General features: G+C 41.5%; 2 protein-coding genes across 2 annotated transcripts in view; one reads left to right on the plus strand and one right to left on the minus strand.

The window, feature by feature from the left end:
• SGPP2 (sphingosine-1-phosphate phosphatase 2) overlaps positions 1–16747 on the plus strand; it is a 123070-nt gene extending 106323 nt beyond the window's left edge. The window contains exon 5 of the mRNA XM_062192810.1: positions 16133–16747. Within this exon, the coding sequence (XP_062048794.1) occupies positions 16133–16684 (552 nt within the window). The 3' untranslated portion in view covers positions 16685–16747. The remainder of the gene's footprint in view (positions 1–16132) is intronic.
• Positions 1–20216, minus strand: part of FARSB (phenylalanyl-tRNA synthetase subunit beta) — a 110319-nt gene that overhangs the window by 2154 nt on the left and 87949 nt on the right. The window lies entirely within an intron of this gene.

Here is a 20216-nt window from a genome sequence, read left to right on the forward strand (position 1 = left end):
AAATAAATAAACTTTTTAAAATTGTTTATGTGCATAGGGGAAAATTAGTAGTGGATAAAATTTTCTGAAATACATTTTTAACAGTGAGCCTGAATTGTTTGCCAAAACCAATAAGGCTATTTTTGTTTAATGGACACAAACTGTATCTTTTCTCCTCCATCCAAGTATATTATAGACAATTAAAAATAAAAGCACAGAACTGGCATTGTAGCACAGCCAGTTATGCTGCCACCTGTGACATCAACATCTCATATGCCTGTTTGAGTTCCAGCTACTCCACTTCTATTCCAGCTCTCCGCTAATTTACCTGGAAAAGCAGCAGAAGATAGCCCAAGTCTTTGGGCCCCTCCACCCATGGGGGAAACCTGAATGGAGTTCCAGGCTCTTGGTTTCTGCATAGTCCTATGGCCATTTTGGTAGTGAACCAGCAGATGGAAGATCCATCCATCTCTCTCTCTCTCTCTCTCTCTCTCTCCTTCTCTTTCTTTCTCTCTCTCTCTCTCTTTTTCTAGAAAGGAGAGTTTAGACTTTGATGAAAGTATAAAACCTCTACCAGACACTTAAATTATTATTTTTTTCCTGCCCTTGCTCTCTTTTTTTAAGAGAACAATACTTATTGTGAATTTTGGCAATCAAACAAGGACATGGGTTCCAAACAGCTTATGTGTTGTTTGTTTGGGAATCAGTTTTAAAACCTGCAAGCCATTGGTTTGCAAAATTCCTTTGTCATTTCAACCCTACCTCCTAAGTCTGAGTGCAAAAGGAACCAAGTTCTCAACAACATTCATTTCCCACCTGCCTTTCTCTGTCGTGCTGTTTCAAAATGAGAAAGTCACTTAACACTGTTTACAGAGTTGAGCTGGGCCAAGTTGCCTGTGGAGAGAAACTGCAGTATCCAGACAGACACAAAAGGGAAAATGGACTGTTTACCCATCACAGTCATAAAACTGTCTGAAAACTGTTCTCATTACCAAAATATGTCCTTCTTGGTGATCTGATGGCCACTAATCTGGCTGCAGCAGACAAACCCAGATGGATGCAGTAGTAGGCTTGTGACTGTGTTCTGAAAAATCAGCGGAAGGCCTAGAACTTACCTTGAATCTCAGAACCCTGCTGCAGTCCACGTTTATGTCCGTGGGGATACTCCTGGAAGCACACTCACATGAGAAAGGAAGTAGATCCGTCACGTTTCACATGTTTAAAAGCACACATCCTGTAAGTGCTGTGACTTACTTTATATTTTTGAAGGCCTCACACCTACATAAAGTTATTTCATTGGGCCACCTGTGAGGACTTTGAGGAGACAGGCATGCTGCGGCTGCTGCTCCCCCAGGGGGTCCCTCCACACCCTCACCTGTTGCAGGGCCTGGCCCACAGGCAACACCTGCCATTTCCTGCTCCAGGGTGCCTGCCTGCCCCACACACCAGACATCCAGCTGCTGCATGACTAGAACCTGTGGGTCACACAGTTCTCGAATGCTACGGCCACCGCCACTTGGACACGTGAGGATCCCGTAAAGCCTGTGCGAGCCGCTGCCCAGTCTGCACAGATATGGCCGAGGTGGCAGGCTCCCAACCAGAAGTTTGACGATTTCAAAGGTTGGTTGGCACCCGCACTACAAAATAAGAAGACTCGCAAACTTCGCCTCTCTGACTTGCACATCGTTTGTCTGGACCTTGCCTTGAAAGGGGTGATGGTTGCCAATCACATTATTAAGTGCTGATGGGATGGTTCAGCTTTTAGCAGGAGAAGAGCTGTACTTGGAAGATTGGCTTTTGAGAAAAACTTTTATCTACTGAACAAAATACAGAAGTCATGAAGGAAGGCAAGAAATTTCATTGAATAGTCATCTTTGTAATATCCAAGTGACTGCTCAGTTTGAATACAAACACGTTTATCCTAAGAACTGTGTGGCAAGTAAGAGGTTTTTGTAGGGTGCCACTTGTTGGTGTACTGGCCTGCTTGATATAGTTGTAGTCAATAATGAGAGTTGATTAAACTTAGTTGAAACCTAGGGAACTTGGGTACCTGTAAAAGTTATAATGCAGTACTGATTTCAAGCTCTCTTGCTTATTTTATCCTTTAAACCTTGCAGTGTACCTCAAGTATAAAGTTTATAAAGTCTTAGTGATCTTGCTACCAAAACAAAGTTCCATGAGAGATTTCTCATCTCAGAAGTTTAAATCAGGTGTGCTGCTGTTGGTCCACTATATTAGAACTTTCTTTCCCTGTGTGCTTTGCAGGATGACCCTTGGGTTTCTCACACTTTCCACTGGAATTAAAACTAACGGATGTGTGATTAGATGGTGAATAGTACAGTGGGACAACCTGTAAATGATAATGTCACTGTTTCTTGCTATGTCCTATCTTGATGATTAGCATACAGTTATTTATAAAAAAAAAAAAAAACTGATGGCATTCCTTATTGTAGTTCCCAAATTGGAAATCTGTTTTAGTCAGTATTCTGAAGAAATATGGAGCCATAAGAAATGCCATCACTGTTCTTATTCCAGAGTGGTAGGTAATGAATACAAGGAGGTTAATGAGATGTGGTGTTTAATTAATGAGTTTTATTTTTGTTACATTTACTGTGAGTATTTTTTCACCTCCTTTAGAGAGGAATAATGTTTCCTGATTAAAGATGAAAAATGATAATTCTTTTTCAAGATCCTTGAATATATTATGTATCATATAATTGTTTTAATTTCTTATGAAATGTCTCCATTCCCTACCAATAAAATAAACACAACAATGAATACCAAAAAGAACTTCATTGGGGCCAGTGTTGTGGTGCAACAAGTTAAGCCACTGTTTGCAATGCTGGCATCACATATGAGCACTGGTTTGAGTTCTGGCTGCTTTTCTGATCCAGCTCCCTGCTAATGCATCTGAGAAAGTAGTAGAAAATGGCCCATGTGCTTGAGCCCCTAACACTCACATGGGAGACCCAGATGGAGTTGCAGGCTCTTGGCTTCAGCTTAGCCAGGTCACTGCCATTGCACTGGGGAGTGAACCAGTAGATGGAAGAGCTCTTTTTCTCTCTGTCTCTCCCTGTTTCTCTGTAACTCTGCCTTTCAACTAAATAAATGTTGTTGTGGTTTTTTTGTTTTTTTTTAATGTTTCACATACATGGGTCAATGGCAGAGTTTGGTTTCCCCACCATACTACTTCATTCTCACTATATTTGTGAAAACAGAGTCACCTGAGGACAGATGGGCCTCAACTTAGCATGGTTTGATTTAGGATTTTTCAACTTTAAAACTATGCTAGAGTGATGCACATTCAGTAAAAACGATCCTTCAGATTTTGAATTTGGATCTTTTCCTGGGCTAGTAACATAGGATTGGATCTTCTCTCATGGCCACTGGATGGTGGCCATCACAGATCCCAATGCATTATCATGAGAGGAATAACCAATACTCTACAGTGTGCTATTGCTAAGCTAGACTATGTTAATGTATTTTTGACTTAACAACATTTTTCTTTTTTTCTAAGAGATTTATTTATTTGTTTGAAAGTCATAATTAAAGAGAGAGAGGGAGAGACAGATAATTTACTGTCTGACTCACTCCCCAGATGGCTACAACAGCTGGGGTTGGGCCAGGTGGAAGCCAGAAGCCAGGAGCTCCTTCCAGGTCTCCTACATGGGCATCAGGGGTCCAAGCAATTAGGCCATCTTCCACTGCTTTCCCAGGCCATTAGCAGGGAGCTGGATCTTAAGTAGAGTAGCTGAGCCTCAAATCAGTGCCCTAATGGGATACTGGCATTGCCAATGGCAGCTTTACCACTACATCACAACACCAGCCCCAACTTAACAACATTTCCAATTTCTGGTGGGTGTGTTGGGACATGCCCTCATCGTCAGCCCATGAGCGTTTGTACCACAGTCTTTCGCCTCCTTGTACCTTGCATCTCACTTGTCCGTTATCATGAAATCCAATGGCTTCCCCTTCTCACCTGACACATAATGACCAGTAAGTGTCAATCGCTGTGATTCAGATTGTTCAGCCTCATCAAAAAGACTGCATGACCATATTTGACTTCACTAGAACAGTCTGCAAAGATTTATTTTTATAAATCTCCAGTAATGTCCAGTTCCTAGTATGGTAGGAGAGCTGCAAAGTATTCCCCTAGGACATTCTGCTTTTGCACAGCAGCCAGACAAGGGTTCAAACCAACATTCCCCAGGGCCAGTGACAAAGGACTGGGGTACAGCTACTTTTCCTTTAAATGTGAGCACCAGGTCTACAAAGCATTTCCAGATCTTTCTCCTGTGCCTCTTTGTGCACAATTGTTACTACATCAAAATACCATTTGAGGGTTTTCAAAGACTACAATATCAGTTTCATGTCTAGCACTGATATAATTCAGAAGCTTTTTAATCAATTATGAGGGCTCCAAAAAAGCATGCCGGAAGCTCTGACGTGCTGCGTTTGGCACAAAGAAACCATGATGGCATCTGTGATTCAGTGAGGGGAGCCAGTTTTACCGTTCACCCCATGATCCTCTGACCAGCAGCCTCCACATTACCAGGACTCGGTATAAATGCAGAATCTCAGGCCCCACATGGGCCTTCTAAATCAGAACCTTCATTTTAACTAGCTTCCTAAAGGATCTGAATGCAGGATATAGTTTGAAAGGCACTGGGTCAACAGACATATCTCAGCAAATATGGTGACGATGCCAATTAACTTTCAACCTGCGTGGACCTGCCTAACAATTATATTACATTGAACGTGACTCTCTTCTGTTCTGTCATTGCTCAGAGGCCCTTCTGCCCACCCAGATTTGAGAAAAATCTCATAAATGTTTGACAGTGTCTTTTGTGTCTCCTAGCAGATTGCCCTTCCCTATACTTGTCATTCTTGCAAGCTGTTGTCAAAGATGATGTTATAACCTGCCTGGAAACTTGTTTGATCTAATGTCATAATCCTGCTGACCTGACAAGCCCTGTGATTCATTCTAGTCAGAACTGTTCATATTAGTGTGAATGACGATTGGGGAAATTTTGTCTTTTTCTGAAGACCTCCTGTTTGGACTTGTTAGATTCTGTAAAGCCACAACAAGCAACTGATTATTTCCCATGATTTCCCAAATCATGCTGTAAATGGGATAAAATTGAGAAATAAAGAAAGAACCTGGTTAATATTGATATTTTAAACAGGATAATAATACCTTATTATAGCATCATATTAATATAATACCTGCTTTGTTTACTTTCTTAGCAAACCAGTGCTCTTGAAAGACAATATACAAAAGAAAACAAGTTTGCAATCATTTTCCATGAAATAGTATATTCAATCCTCTAAGGGAATTTTCTTTATAAGTAGTCAGTCATATGACTGAACATTAAACAATTATCTACCTGCTAAGTAGAATTCTTAAATCGTAAAATTATAGCTCTCTTGCAAATATAAAATGAGTATGTGTCAAAGACTTTATTCAACTCATTGATCACGGTGTCAGTAAGATTTAATAAAAGAGTCAATACATATTTGTGAATAATTTTAAAAAGAAATATTACATTCAGATTACTGGGTTGTATACAAAATTGGTTCTGTGTTCTACAGGAATACTGTCCTACAGGCAACTGACTGTAATCTTTGCAGGTAAATGACATTCCCACCAAACAGAAATTATTTTCCTATCAACCACGCAAAAAAATCTACCAGCTAACCTCTCAACTTCACAAAATCGGAGACCTTTAACTGAATTGGACAAAGCACTTTCTATTCTATGATCCTTGCACAGCCTTTGTCAACCATATGACATTGAAATTAGGTATTGTCTTGTTCTATGTTTTGTATAATTTTTCTTAACACATTTATAGAAAACCATTTTTTGGTTAAAAATATCAGTCTGATGTCTACTGATGGTTTAAATATGCACACTCTCCAAGTGGGCCTTTATCTTAAAATTACAGAAGGTGAAAACCAGCATAATTTTTTCTGCCTCATATAGTTACTTCCAAGCTTCAGTGATTTTCCAAGAGAGCTTTTTAGACAGCCTTCTTCTTTATCACCATAGATATTCATGCCTAGTGATCCTTAGACTCTCACTTATAACAATGCTTGGATATCCAAGGTGGCTTAGAGGATAGACACAGCATAGAAAGGAAGGGATCCCGTGACAGCAAGCCCACCAAAGACCCTGGACAGCAGAAGATGCTATAGCTTGTGCTCGCACCACGTGGCATAGCATTGGCTTCCTGCTTTTGGCCAATCTCTGTAGCCCCTTAGGTGCTTCACCAGGAAATTAATATTTTTAAACTTACATGTTCACTTTTTCTGCCCTTATACATATGTTAATTATACAACTTGTAGGCTTCTCCCTGTAATCATTTATATTCATATTCATGAACAATGGTTGCCTCCCTCTTGCCATTTGGCTGCTATTGAAACTCATTTGCATCATTCTCAGAAATTGAATTAATTGTGAGCTAGGATGGAAAAGAATGAATATTCTGGGTATAACTAGGAAACGTTGATCTATAACTAAACATTATTTTCTAGAAAGATCTGTAGCGTGTTGGTTTGTTTTCATTTGCTGTAATGTCAGTGTCTGCTTGCATTCAAAGCATTCGCAGCATCTGCAAAGAAGTGGATCTTGGCTTTTGCTCTGCTCCTGGCTTCAGCTGGCTCTCTGAAGGCAGCCAAGGGCAGAGAAGGCCCTTCACATTCTCAGCAGGGGACCTGGCAGAGGGGAAGACGCCAGAATCATAGAGTTCGCATAAATAGTTCCAAGATTTGAATGCATTCTTTCCTCACAATAGAATGAATGGGTTTGTTCTCTCCCCTTCTTTCTAGCTAGCTAACCTTGTGTTGTGTTGGTCCACTCAATAGCATTCTTCAGTGAAGATGTTTGGAGAGAGAATGTAAAATTGTCGTGGTAAACTGCATATGGGAACGTGATGTAGGGTCAGAATTCACAAATGCTGGGAGTTCTCAGGATTAGGGCCTGTTGTTGAAATACCTAGAGATGTTTACCAAAAGGAGCAGTGTTTCTGTCTGGCTGAGACTGAAAACACCGTTTTATGTGTTTATATAAACTTTCACAAAAATTTGTTCTGAAGCTTTGGATAGCTCTATTAACGTTCTTTTCTAAACACTTTAGCCTACCTATTATTGTTTCCCATAACAAGATACAATAAGGTGTAAGCTTTTATACAAATACTAAGCTTTATAACTGAAAATGAGAATGAGTATAACAATCACAGGGCTATAAACCTTGCTACGTTTAACTTTGGAAAATGTTAGTTTCATGTAATGACTTTTCCCTCAAATAATTTAAAAGGCTGAATTTAAATCTGGGATGGTAAATTGAATTCAAGGTTGATTGTATTTCAGTGTGATCTGTGGGGTTGTGCTGGTAATGCATCCTGAGTGCCTTTTATATTAAATGTTACTTACGATTGTCATGTGGGTTCTTGGCAACATTTCATTGTTTTTGATGTGACATGAAAATTATAAGCATTAGTTATTTCTACTTTAGTCTATTTGAAATGTTCTGATTTTAACTATCTGATTTTACCTCTTAATTTTTATTCTGGTAAAAATAACAGGCATTGACTATAGAAAATCTGAAAAATACTTCAGAGTGTAGAGAAGATAATAGTACTCTGTGATAGCAAAAAACTGTTGTCTATTTCTTTCTTATACTTTATCCATGCATGCAAGTATATATTTTTATAAAATTAATATCAACCCTCATGTAAAATTTGCATTCTACATGATATACCTCACTTATGGCTATTTAAAACCATAAAAAAATCTGGTTGCATAAATGTATTTTTTTTCAGATAGAAAATATACCTGCTGTGTTATGAAATAAAAAATGTTTATTTCATATTTGATATAAAGAACAGTAGGCTTGATTTATATCTTTTCATATCATTATTGTGATGAAGTATGCATTGTCTTTTAAAACAGACCAGCTCAGTTTATTATCATAGATTTAAGAGAGAGGGACAGAAACATAGAGAAGCTGAAGCAGAGAGAGACAGAGTGGGAGAGCTCCCATCTGCTGTGTCACTCACCAAATGTCTTCAATGGCCATGGCAGGGCTGGGGCTAAAGCTGAGTGCCAGGAACTCAACATAGGTCTAGGGACCCAGTTATTTGAGTCATCCTCTGTTGCCTCCCAGGGTCTGCATTGGCAGGGAGCTGGAGTCAGGGGCCAAAGTGGGGACTCAAACCCAATTATTCTGATGTGGAACTCAGGCATCTTAACCACTAGGCTAAGCATTTGCCTCTGTTCAATTCTTTATACTACTTTTGTTGTTTACATTTTCTGATCTTTCAGTAATGGAGCACAAATTACTTTTTGGACTTAATTGGCATGAGTTAACCCAACAAGAATCATTCTTCTATGTTAACTTTCATGAGCAGCTTTATTATCTTCTCCAATTATTTTTTTCATAATAAATTTCTAAGAGTCAAATTACTGGGTAATTGAGCATTATGTAGTTTAACTATGAACTATGTTTGAAGTATGTTGTTTGCAAAGAATATTCTGCCATTTTTGCCCTCATGTCTTTTCCTTACCTTGCCTTTTGTACCACTGCCTCTTATCTATCTTGTGTATATTTCATCTGCCTATAAACCACTTGCACTCTTCCCTCGCTGCTCTCCACCCTTGAAATCCACCTATTCAGGATGGGGTTATCTCAGTGTTGGCTGTTTTCTCCCCACCTTTGCCTTTGTTTTAATTAAACTGTCATCTGCCTTACATTTATTTTTTGCCAATCTATGTAACTGTGAATTGCTTTCCCTCTGGTCCCACATACAGGTATCAAATCCTTTGCAATTCCAAAGAAATTACCTCCTAATTTTTTAAAAAGATTTATTTACTTGCAGGGGAGAGGGAGAGAGAGAAAGAGAGAGAGAGAAAATGGATTTTTCTATCTGCTGGTTTACCCTCAAAGTGTCCTCCACAGCTAGCTAAGGGCCAGGAACTCCATCTGGGTGGCAGAACCCAAGTCCTTGGGCTATCACTGCTGCCTCCCAGGCATGTTAGCAGAAAACTGGATTGGAAGCACAGAGTAGCCTGGACTTGATGGGCACTCTTATGGGAACTGAATGTCCCAAGTGGCAAGATAACCTGCTGCACCACAATACCTATCCACCCTAATTTTTAATTTACAAAAAGAAAAAAAAAAAGGAAAGAAAAGAAAACAGGAAAGGAAGGAGGGAAAAGAGAAAACAACAGATACAACTCAGAGATGGTAATTTTGTGTTTTCTGTGAATTGAGTGGCTTAGAAAAGCTAATGCAAAAAAGGTGCTCCCAAATTTTCAAGTATTTGAAGTATTTATTTTTAGAAGCCATTTAGAATAATTTTGTCATAAGAAATTGAAAGTCTCAAATTAGAAAGTTCATTAGCTGTGGTTCAAGTATTTTCCTTACAAAACTATTTAAATGTGTTTATTGCAGTATCACCTTTTATGAGTGTGCAGCGAGAAAGAAAAGAAAAATCTACAGCAGCCTTCATGTGACTAAGATTAGTTTTGCCTCAAATGCTGGGGCTATGGACCAAAATCATCTCCTGCTGAATTGAAGGTGAACACAATTAGTTTATAAAGAATATTTAAACCAGATGCCTGGGGATGTGGTAACTGCAGTTACAAAGGAAGACAGGAAGGAATGGGAGAGTTTACTTTTCCATTGAAACACTGAGCACTAAACATTGCAGACATTCAGGACGAGAGCAATGTGTTCTGCTCTCCTGATCACTGTAACTCAGTGTCTGCTGCAGGTCAGCCGCTAGGCAAGGAGCTCTGGGAAATAATGCGAAGACACAAGGGACATGGAGATGCTGGTCAGACTCCGGCCACCAGCTTAGAGGAAGAGCATGTAAACACGTTACTGTAGCAAAAGACAATAAAAGGGGTGGGCTTTTTGAGTGATAATAAGTGAGTGTCTTCACATTCAGTTCAGGGAACGGGAAGAGGGTTGGTTTTTTTTTTGTTGTTGTTTGTTTGTTTTTCCCAGCTGTGGAGATACATGATATTTTAGAACAAATATAGTTTTTTGAAAAAAGATTTATTTATTTGAAAGGCAGAATTATGGGGCAGTGTAGCGGTGCAGAGGATAAAGCCTCTGCTTGTGGTCTCTGTAACTCATCCTTTCAAATAAATAATTTTTTTTAAAAAGGCAGAGTTACAGAGAGAGAGACATTGATTGATCTTTTGAAGATTTATTTACTTATTTGAAAGACAGAGTTACAGAGAGGTAGAGGTAGAGAAAGAGAGAAGTCTTCAATCTGTTGGCTCACTCCCCAAATGGCCACAAAGACTGGGGCTGGGTCAAGCAGAAACCAGAAGCCTCGAATTCCCATGTAAGTGGTGCGGGCCCAAGCACTTGGGCCATCTTCTGCTGCTTTTCCAGGTCCATTTGCAGGGAGCTGAATCAGAGGTGAGGCAGCTGGGACTAGAACCAGAGCTCATATGGGATGCCAGAGTTTCAGGTGGCAGCTTAGCTACAGTGCTGGCCCCAAAGAAAAGTAGCTTTTGAGGTGAGCCTCAGAGGCTCTGGATAGACAGAGATGGTTGGAGTATGCTGTACATAAAAACAATGCAACATTCGATGATGAAGGTGTAGTAGGCATGTTGATAAAGCAGGTGCACCTGAGTTGAGTGGAAAGTTCAAAGGGGAAAGTAGAGTGAGAAACCCCTTAGTGCCCAACTAATGAAACCCACATCATGGAGCACTTTGGCTATCAGCTTCTAGAATGGACTCACTACATCCCAGTTACCTTGGAAGGTTCAAATGCAGACTCCTGGGCCACATTTTGGATCAGAATCAGGGGGCAGTGTCCTGAGTCTGCAGTTTATCAGTCTTCCTAGGTGATTCCAATGACCACAAAAATTTGAGAACATTTGCTATTGAAACAGGCATCAGGGAGGCAGCTAGTGAGTGCTTTGAGGCAGGAGAATGGTGAGGTTAAGCTGAAAGAAAGAACTGGTTCTGGCAGATGGAGGGAGCTTGTGAAGTGAGTTGGGGAGTCCATGGACCATAGTGACTGGTGACTACAGGACGGGGGAGGCAATCAGATGCCACCACGACTGAATTTCTGTGATCAGGGAGACAGGTGCCATCACCAGAAATATATGTAATGGACTTTGTTGAGCACCTGCAAGATCACTCTGAACCTCTGCCCCCCTGACCTGTGACAGAAATTACCATACCAAGTATTTCTGGAATTTTCAGAGGGACTTTCACATGGGCTCGTGAGCAGTCTGACCCCACCTGTGCCACAGCTGCTGTATTAACACCATGGCATCAGGACATTTTTGTGGGATTCCTTGTCCTCTGCTGAGGCTGTGACCCTGAACCACCTGGTCTTGCCCACTGTTCTCCTGAACCAGCTGCAACCTGACATGAGCAGTAACTGACCTGCCAGCTGTTCTAGAAGATGCTGTTGCTGCTGCTGCTTTGTGTGTACTGGGGTCTCTGCCAGGCACTAGCATCCTTCTCTGCTATCTGCATGGCACCATGAGCTCTTAGAGCTTCCCCGCCAAGCAAAGCAGTTCTTGACCCATGACCGTGTCTGTCTCAGGGGACATGGTGAGTAATTCAGGTGTTCTGTCACTGCTCTGCCAGCTGCTTCCATAATGCTCACCACCGTACCACATGAGCACTGCAGCCTAGAGGGAAGAGGACAAATGGGTTCCCTGTTGGCTCCTGAGATCTGTGCTCATATGGGAAGGGACAGGCAGATCGTGTTTGGTAGAAGAGAGAACAGTTTCCTTTCACTTTCTAAGGAAGTAGCGCATTCACATGATGGAAAATTCAGAAGGAACACAAGGTGTCCTGTGATAAGTATCTTTGCCAACTGCCCCCCACTCATCTAAGTGCATCTCTTTGGGTGTTCAAGAAAAAAATGCATGTATGTAGTCTCTCAGCTTTTAAAAATTGGAATGGTAACGTGCACTTTGTTCTGCCCCTTGGTTTTAGAAATTCTATATCAGAGCTTCCTCATTCTTTGTACAACTTCATAGTATTCCATTGTGTGACTGTACCCTGGTTAACTTTATCTTGTCCTCTACAGATGGGTTAGTTTGGATACCTCACTGTTACAAAGAAGACTGTAATGGATAATTTGTAAATACCTCATGTCAGAAATGGGCAATTCAGTCTTTATGGTCAAGTCCCAGAGTGAGATGTGTGGGGCAGGGAACAAATAAATGTGCAATCTTTAAAGTTATAGACAAGTTCCTCCCCATTTTGCATCCATAGGATTAATGAGCTAGAGTCTTCTTGTCTCTTGAGCAGAATGTTAAATTTCTGGATTTCTGTGAATGGGCGTGGGTGAGGAATCGGTTCTTGGCAGACTGTGTGGGAAGGTGGAGGAAGGGAATGACATGCTGGGCACCTCTCTGGGTGTCAAGAGCTCTGCTTTAGGTAAAGCAGCAGGTACTCAATCATGTTATTCATTTGCCACAAAAGCATCTACTAGCTTTGTTTGAAGTTTCATTTTGTCAGTACACAGTAAAATTGGCTTTATTGTTGGCATTAAGTTCTATGAATCTTAACACCTATATAGATTTGCATAATACCACCATGATATGGAAAGAGTTGTATCACCCCAAACCCCCATGCTGTCCCTTTGTAGTCATACCCCAGACCTCTGAATTAATCCATTTTCTGTTACTATAATGAAATACCTGTGTTGGGTACTTATAATGAAAAGAGATTTATTTAGTTCCCAGTTTCTAGAGATTTGAGGACATTGCCCCAGCATCAGCTCAGCTCTGGTGCAAACTTCATGGAAGATGAAAAAAATGTGTGATAGGGAGCAATCACATCATCAGACTGAAAGCCAGAGAGAGACTGGGATTTCAAAAATCGCATATGAGAGCAGTGCCCTAAGTGACCTAAGGACCACCCACCCCTACAGGTCCCCCACCTACCATCACCACAGTGAGGATCAAGCTTCCAGCATGCAAACCCTTGGACACAACTCAAGCCATATCCAAACTGTCAGCAATCCCCAAGGCAACCTCTGATCAGTTCTCTATCACAAGGGTTTTCTCTTTTAGAGAATGTCTTATTAATAGAAGTGTTCAGTGAATAACCCTTGGAGCTCAGCTTTTTCCATTCAGCACAATTTCCTGAGGATTTTCCCCAACCATTGCACATATTGGTAATTTGTTGCTCTTTCTTGCTAAGAACTACTCCACTGTATGAATGCATCGCAGTTTATTTACCCATTCACCCAGTGAGTGACATTGGGGTTGTTGCCAGTTGAGGTGATTGTCTATAGAACCTCTACAAAATTTTTATAGAAACGTAAGTTTTAATTTCTCCTCAGTGCAGATCAATTTTCACATCTTTTATAGGGAAGGGTCATTGATTTCTGTAATTTGTGTATTTCCTTTAGTGCATTTGACTTTTTGGCTGTTGAAATTTTTTTAAAGATCTATTTATTTGAAACACAAAAGAGAAAACCATGCAAACCTCATGACAGAATTTGTGGAAATGATCATGCTTAGGATGTGGAAAGGGAAGATATAAGAGAGGAAACCAAGAAAGAGACTTTTTAGAGTTCAGAGAATAACCAGGATAGTGTAGACTAACATTAATAAAAGCAGAATGGTAAAGATCAATGGGTTAAAAGGTTTAAATCCCCAGGGCATGGGGTTTAAAAGGAGAGAATCTCTCCCAGAATTCTAAATACAAATGCTATAATTCATTCTAATTAGACCAGCTGGGTCATATGACCACCCCTTGCACTAGTCACCAGGACCAGTGATACAGTGTAATAATGATTGGTCTTCCTAAGTTCCTTAGTTTCCCAGAACCTCATGGATCCCCAAGGAAACACCAGACCCTTTGTTGGAAGACTTAAATGTGGAAGAAACCATGACAGATGTCCAGAAGTGATCTTTGAGAGTAGTGTGTCACTTAAATCCAGGGGCTTAGATGGTTGTGTGTCAAGTTGAGTAGCGGGAGGTAGCATGTGTAGAAAATTCAACCAAATACTTGGATTTAACTTTGGCACCCAGGAAGCCTGAAGAAGGACTTTTTTCCTTCTTCCACAATGCAGGCAATACTTGTTCCTATTCATGCCCAAGAGTAGGTGCCAGGTGTGAAACTAAGGTAGTATCTGATGAGAAGGAATACGGCAGAAGGCAGAGTGGGCCAAGCCCTGGTGCCACACAAGGCTTCCTCTGAGTAGGCAGGCAGTTCCCTGTCCAGCCTCGCTCCTCTCCGTCCATTTTCCTCACTGTAGTCAGAACACTCTTTCTAAAGTGAAAATCCATCCATACTGTTACGCAAAAAGAGCTTCACATTGCTCTCAGGCCATAGTGCTCATGATGTCCATTGCATGAGAGCGTCTTATAAGAAGGGCTCCTGCAAGTGTTTACTGCTCTCCAGCCCAAAGGACCATCAGGGTCCACAGGCTGGCCTCCATGTTTCTTAAAAAAGCAGCAATTTTCACATTTTACACTAGGCTGCAAACTCAGGATAGATGGGGATGGTATTTGTTTAGTAAACATTGGGCCCCCTAGCACTGTGTCTGGAATTCAGCAGGTAGTCAGTCATACACAATCATTGGAAGAATGGGTGGATGCCCACGAATCTGTGAAGCTTGTGGTAGCTTCAGTGATCATTTCCAAGATCTAATTCTTATCCATTGCTCACCTAAGATGCCATTTTAGTAGACAGTAAGCAAGAGAAATAAATATTGAATAAAGCTATTAGAAAAAGAAGAGCCATAGAATTCTAAGTTGTTATGTATAAAAGAGTAGAAGGAAACATGATGGAGGACACACAGTGCTTAGTTCTGGGTGGTGGAACTATGGATCTATTTTTCTTACACCTTTCAGAGTTTCCCAGATTTTTCTATCATGCACATGTATTAGTTTTTGATGTTTTCCAAGTTTCCTAATGCATTGGGAACTGTGTTTAAAGTTTTTTCAATTGTAAACTTTCAAAATAATCCACATGGAACTTTGTAACAAAAGCACAGCAAGTTCTTTCTATGACCTAGCTGTACTGAGTGCCTTAGTTGTATTGAGTACTTAGTTGTGTAAAGTACCTTGACATTTTTAGATTATAATAAATTTTGCAAGGAGAAGACTAAGGAAAGACAAAAGTGTGTGAAATTGAAGAGTAAAAAATATTTTAAACAAAGAGGGAAGAAAGAAAGAAAACTATAATCTAGAATAGGATTGATTAAAGCATGGTGCTTCTTCTCAGTGAAATGGCATGCACACGGTTTGGAATCCCATCTCTGAAGATGGAGGGGTTGGTGGTGACATGACTAGAAGAGGGGGGCTTGGCACCACCACATCCAAAATCTCTTCTAAGACCCCTCCAAGTACACATGTTGTCTAAGTCCCACGGTGTGTTTGCTGCGTGGATGTGACACTCCAGCCAGCCTGTAGCCTCTGCCTGCCCAGAAAGGATGACTCCCCTTCTGTGAAGACTGTGACAATACTTGTGCTACAACTATTGAAACACTTGTTTTTTAAGAAAAAAAGATTTATTTATTTATTTATTTATTTGAAAGGCAGAGTTACAAAAAGAGAGACAGAGACAGAGAAAGTGAGAGATCTTCCATCCATGGTTCACTCCCCAAATGTACACAACAATTGGGGCTGGACCAGGCTGAAGCCAGGAGCCTGGAACTCCATCCAGGTCTCCCACATGGATGGCAGGGGCCCACACACTTGGCTTTTCTTCTGCTGCTTGCCAAGGTGCATTAGTAGGGAGCTGAATCAGAAGTGGAGCAGCCAGGACTAGCATCAGGGCTCATATGGGATGCTGGTATCATAGGCAACACCTTAACCCACTGTACTACTCCACCAGTCCTACTTATAAGATTTAAATAATAGAACAATATCAGATTGAAGGAACAATGAGATTATAGCTGTTCATCAAGAAGGCAGAGAATTTATTCCAAAGTACAGAAAAATTGGAAGAGGTAACACAAACAGCCTGATTGTTGTGAACATATTTTCATTTTAAGCTTGTATAACTTTTCATTTTCTTGAACACGTGCTATAAAATAAAACAACGCAAATATCCTATTTTAGATATCAAATCACCCATAGGTGACTCAAAATGATGCCTACATGCAAGGAAGCACTCATGGGCCTACCCTATTCTCTTCTTTCCTTCTCATAGGATGTGCTGGGTGGTGTCCTGATTACCGCACTCCTCATTGGCCTCACCTACCCCGCCTGGACTCTCCTTGACTACTTGGACTCAGCCAGTCCCCTCTTCCCAGTGTGTGTCATAGTTGTGCCGTTCTTCTTGTGTTACAATTACCCCGTGTCTGATTACTACAGTCCAACCAGAGCAGATACCACCACAATTCTGGCTGCCGGCGCTGGAGTGACCATAGGATTCTGGATCAACCACTTCTTCCAGCTCGTGTCCATGCCTGCTGAATCTCTCCCTGTTGTTCAGAACATCCCACCACTCACCACTGGCATGTTAGTTTTGGGTCTAACCAAATTTGCAGTGGGGATTGTGCTGATCCTCTTGGTTCGTCAACTTGTACAGAATCTCTCGCTGCAAGTATTATATTCGTGGTTCAACGTGGTCACCAGGAACAAGGAGGCCCGGCGAAGACTGGAGATTGAAGTGCCTTACAAGTTTGTCACCTACACATCTGTTGGCATCTGTGCTACAACCTTTGTGCCAATGCTGCACAGGTTGCTGGGATTACTCTGAACCTCCAACAGCTGGGAACTAGCCCACATGGGCAGGAGAACTAAGACATAGGAAAATTGTTGGGTGGGCAAGTCTTGACAATTCAGTTTTCTTAAAAAAAAAAAAAATCTTGCCATATGTCTCTCTTGCTAATATGAGATGAATGATGCTGCTGTGCTAAAGGGGAAATTTTCTCACAGGCACCATTAGTTGGTAAGTGTTATGCTACAGTAGAACTCAGGCTAAAAACTACAGCTGAGGTCTTTAAGCATAACCTCAGCGTAACATACTTTCTGTTACATGCACTTAGACCCAGTAATAGGCTGCAGGCTTGGCTCTATGCCCCACTGGGGTCTGGAGGCCCAGAGGAGATGGGATGATCTGGGAGGCTGGAGGTAGGGTCATTCTTTTTGGTCATGGCCTTGCCCAGCACCAAGTCTCATTTCCAAAATTGGAACTTTGACCCAAAAGAAAGGGTGGCGCTATATAAAACTGCATTTGTTGGACAGGGTTAATTCCTCAGTGTCACTCAGATTATACTACACCTGCTCAGGGGGTGAGCCCACTCCAAGTAAGGATGGCTCTGGAGTTGTGGGAGGCAGTGGCAGAGCTTTGAGGTCACAGGGAAGGTCCTGCTTTCCTTCTGAGTCCAATTCGCCTTTAGGCCTTCATGTTGAAATAGCAATCTTCTCTTCCTTGTCTGTGTATTTTGCAGGCTTTCAAGTACTATTGCTATTCTGACTCATGAGACTACTGGCTGCTGCCACCACTCCTGGCAAGTTGAGAGTTAGCTTTCATTGTAAGTGGAGACTTTCAGGATTCATTGAGACTCCTACTGTCTCCTGCTCATGAGTGGCTTGGGATAAGCTCTCTATCCATCTTCAGCTCTTGTGGCTTTTATATAAACTTGGAAGGCACTGGCAACTGCCCACCAAAGTGGACCAACAGGAGAATGGACCAACTTAATCCTCTCCGGGGCCTGACAAGGAGGGGATCAGCCTCCCTGACATCGCCTGACGAGGCCGCTCTCTCTGAGCATCTTCTTTATTTCTTAGTTTCTTGCTGTAAATCTATTTCATCATCCATGAAGTAGAAACAGGGGCTCCCTTTTCATCCTCCCACCTCCTATCTCTCAGCAATTTTCAGGGTAATTAATGTGAGAACCAGTTTGGCCCCTCGTAGGAAAACAAGCCATCAGGGCACAATGTACCCCAAACTGAGGGCAGGTGCCCCATAGGTTTAGGAAAGTGACCTTGGTGCAAGCACCAGAGAGCTCCTTCCAGGGGCTTCTCTTCAGTTCTTAAAAGTAAGGAACAGGAATCTACAGCTTTCTTTAAGATTGATGTAAATGGAGCTAATAAAGCATCTTTTGAGCTACAGAGGCTGGGCTGATGCCAGTGTTTCATGGTCCTGATTCCTCATCGCCATGCACACACTTTGGAACATTTGGCCTCTGAGCATCCAGTGTCAAACTGAAAACCACACTTTTCCCAATTTCAAATATGTCCCATAGCCTTGTTGTTGGTGTGATCTTTGGTGTGTGACTTAGGATACAATTTCTCAAGCCAAATAATTTTTAGCAGAACATCTCATTTTCACTTAAAATTCTTTCAAGCTTATCATAGAAGGCAAGGGTCATAATGACCTGTCATTTGACTGCTGTGATATCAAACTCTGAGTGGCATTTACAGCCACTGGGCTGAAGGTAGAAAGCCCTGGTGGACTGGCACAGCCAGCCTCTGAACACCCCTTCAGTAGGAAGCTGTTGGTTGGATAAACAGGCACTTTCCTGCCCTTCAGTTTCCCCAGCTGCAAAACCAGAGATCACAACACTGGATAATCTTTACACAAAATGTTTTCATTGATTGGTCTGAAGTCAACTGACAAAAGGGCTAGCTTTCCCACTTGTGTCTTTACAAAAGAGGGGCTATGATTATTGTCACAGAGGTGGGTGCTGGTTATGTACAAACACACATACATACGTAAAGATTTTACGCTGTCCCTTTGTTTTAAGCCCTGACCATCAGAAGTTCATGTAGTTGCATTGATGTATTTCAGGCTATAGTTAGTTACACAGTTAGAATTGAGAGTGAATATATCAGCCACAGGACATTAAAGAATGACCCAAGGATTTGTCAGGGTTGGTCACTTTTTAAAGTTATCTGATCCCAGTGATCAAAAAAAAAAAAAAAAAAAAAAAATTAAAAGTCTACACTGGTGAGGCCAAACTCAGTTTTTGAGCACACCTGTTCTTTGTCTAGCATCTGGCAGAACAGATTGAGAAAAAAAATCATGACCTGATTCATACTGTTGTCTTTCCAGCCCCTTTGCATCCATTTCTCACCCAGAGTTTCAGGTTGTCCAGTTCTCACACACCGCTGCCTAGCCCCTTCAGTCTGCCTTCAGTAGCCTGACAGTGGGATATTCTCTCTGGAGAAAGACTGCCCCCTGCCGGCTTGGCTTTTGTCTTGGTTCGAAGCCCCTCTCTGGATCTGGAATGTTGATTAAGAATTTAAAAGTCAAGCTCACCATAATGTATTCAATATAAGCTTAGGACTGGTGGCCTGGTCATTCTTGCTTTTGGGAACTGTGACACCAAAGACTTCAGTGTTATTGGCCAGGAGCCAGGTGAAATGACATATTCTTTTGCAAACTGTCCTATTGTGCCCCCAATCTAATACCAGTCTGGGTCAAGGTGTCCATCCAGTAACCTTCATTCTAAACAGTCATTTCATGCCAGTTTTGCTCAAACCTGCACCATAACAGAAGACAGGGGACAAAAAAACCTAGATGAGATCAACTAAAACCCCTTAAATTGCAGTGGCTGAAATCACAGCATGGCCAGTGGCCTCACTGTAACATAGGATTTTCTCGCCCAATAGGCAACTCACGCTTCCCAAGTATAATCCAAACATGTGGTGTTTCAGGGCCATATGCTCCAGGTTTCTATTTTGGAAGCCTTCAGCTGTGTTGCTTGTGTACTGTATATAAATGTAGTCTTTTTAAAATAATTTTTGTTTGGTCATGAGTTATTAAATGCTTTTAAGAGCCAGTGTCTGTTTTTTTTTTTTTTTCTTAAACTCGATCTTTTCCTTTGGTTCCATTGGATTTGACCTGAAAAGAGGACAAAGGTAAGTGGCAGCCTATGATTGCTGTTGACATAACTTAATCAAAGGCAAATAAATGGTGGTGAGCCTCAGCATGACCATAGGTGTGGTGAGCAGTAAGTAGTAGGCGGTAATGTTTACAACCACACCTCTAACTCCTTGATATTGGTGTGTCCTTTAAAAAAATTATTTGAGAAGTAGAGTTACAGAGAGAGGGAAAGATAGCAAGCTCTTCCATCTGCTGATTCACTCCCCAAACAGCTGCAACCACCACAGCTGGGCTGATCTGCAGCTAGGAGCTTCTTCACACACAAATGCAGGGACCCAGGCACTTGGACCGTCTTCCACTGCTTTCCCAAGCCATCAGCAGAGAGCTGGATTGGAAGAGGAGCAGCCAGGACATGAACTGGTGCCTGTATGGGATGCTGGCGCCACAGGTGGAAGCT

Source organism: Lepus europaeus, chromosome 1 (assembly GCF_033115175.1).
Source record: "Lepus europaeus isolate LE1 chromosome 1, mLepTim1.pri, whole genome shotgun sequence".
NCBI classification, from domain to species: Eukaryota; Metazoa; Chordata; class Mammalia; order Lagomorpha; family Leporidae; genus Lepus; species Lepus europaeus.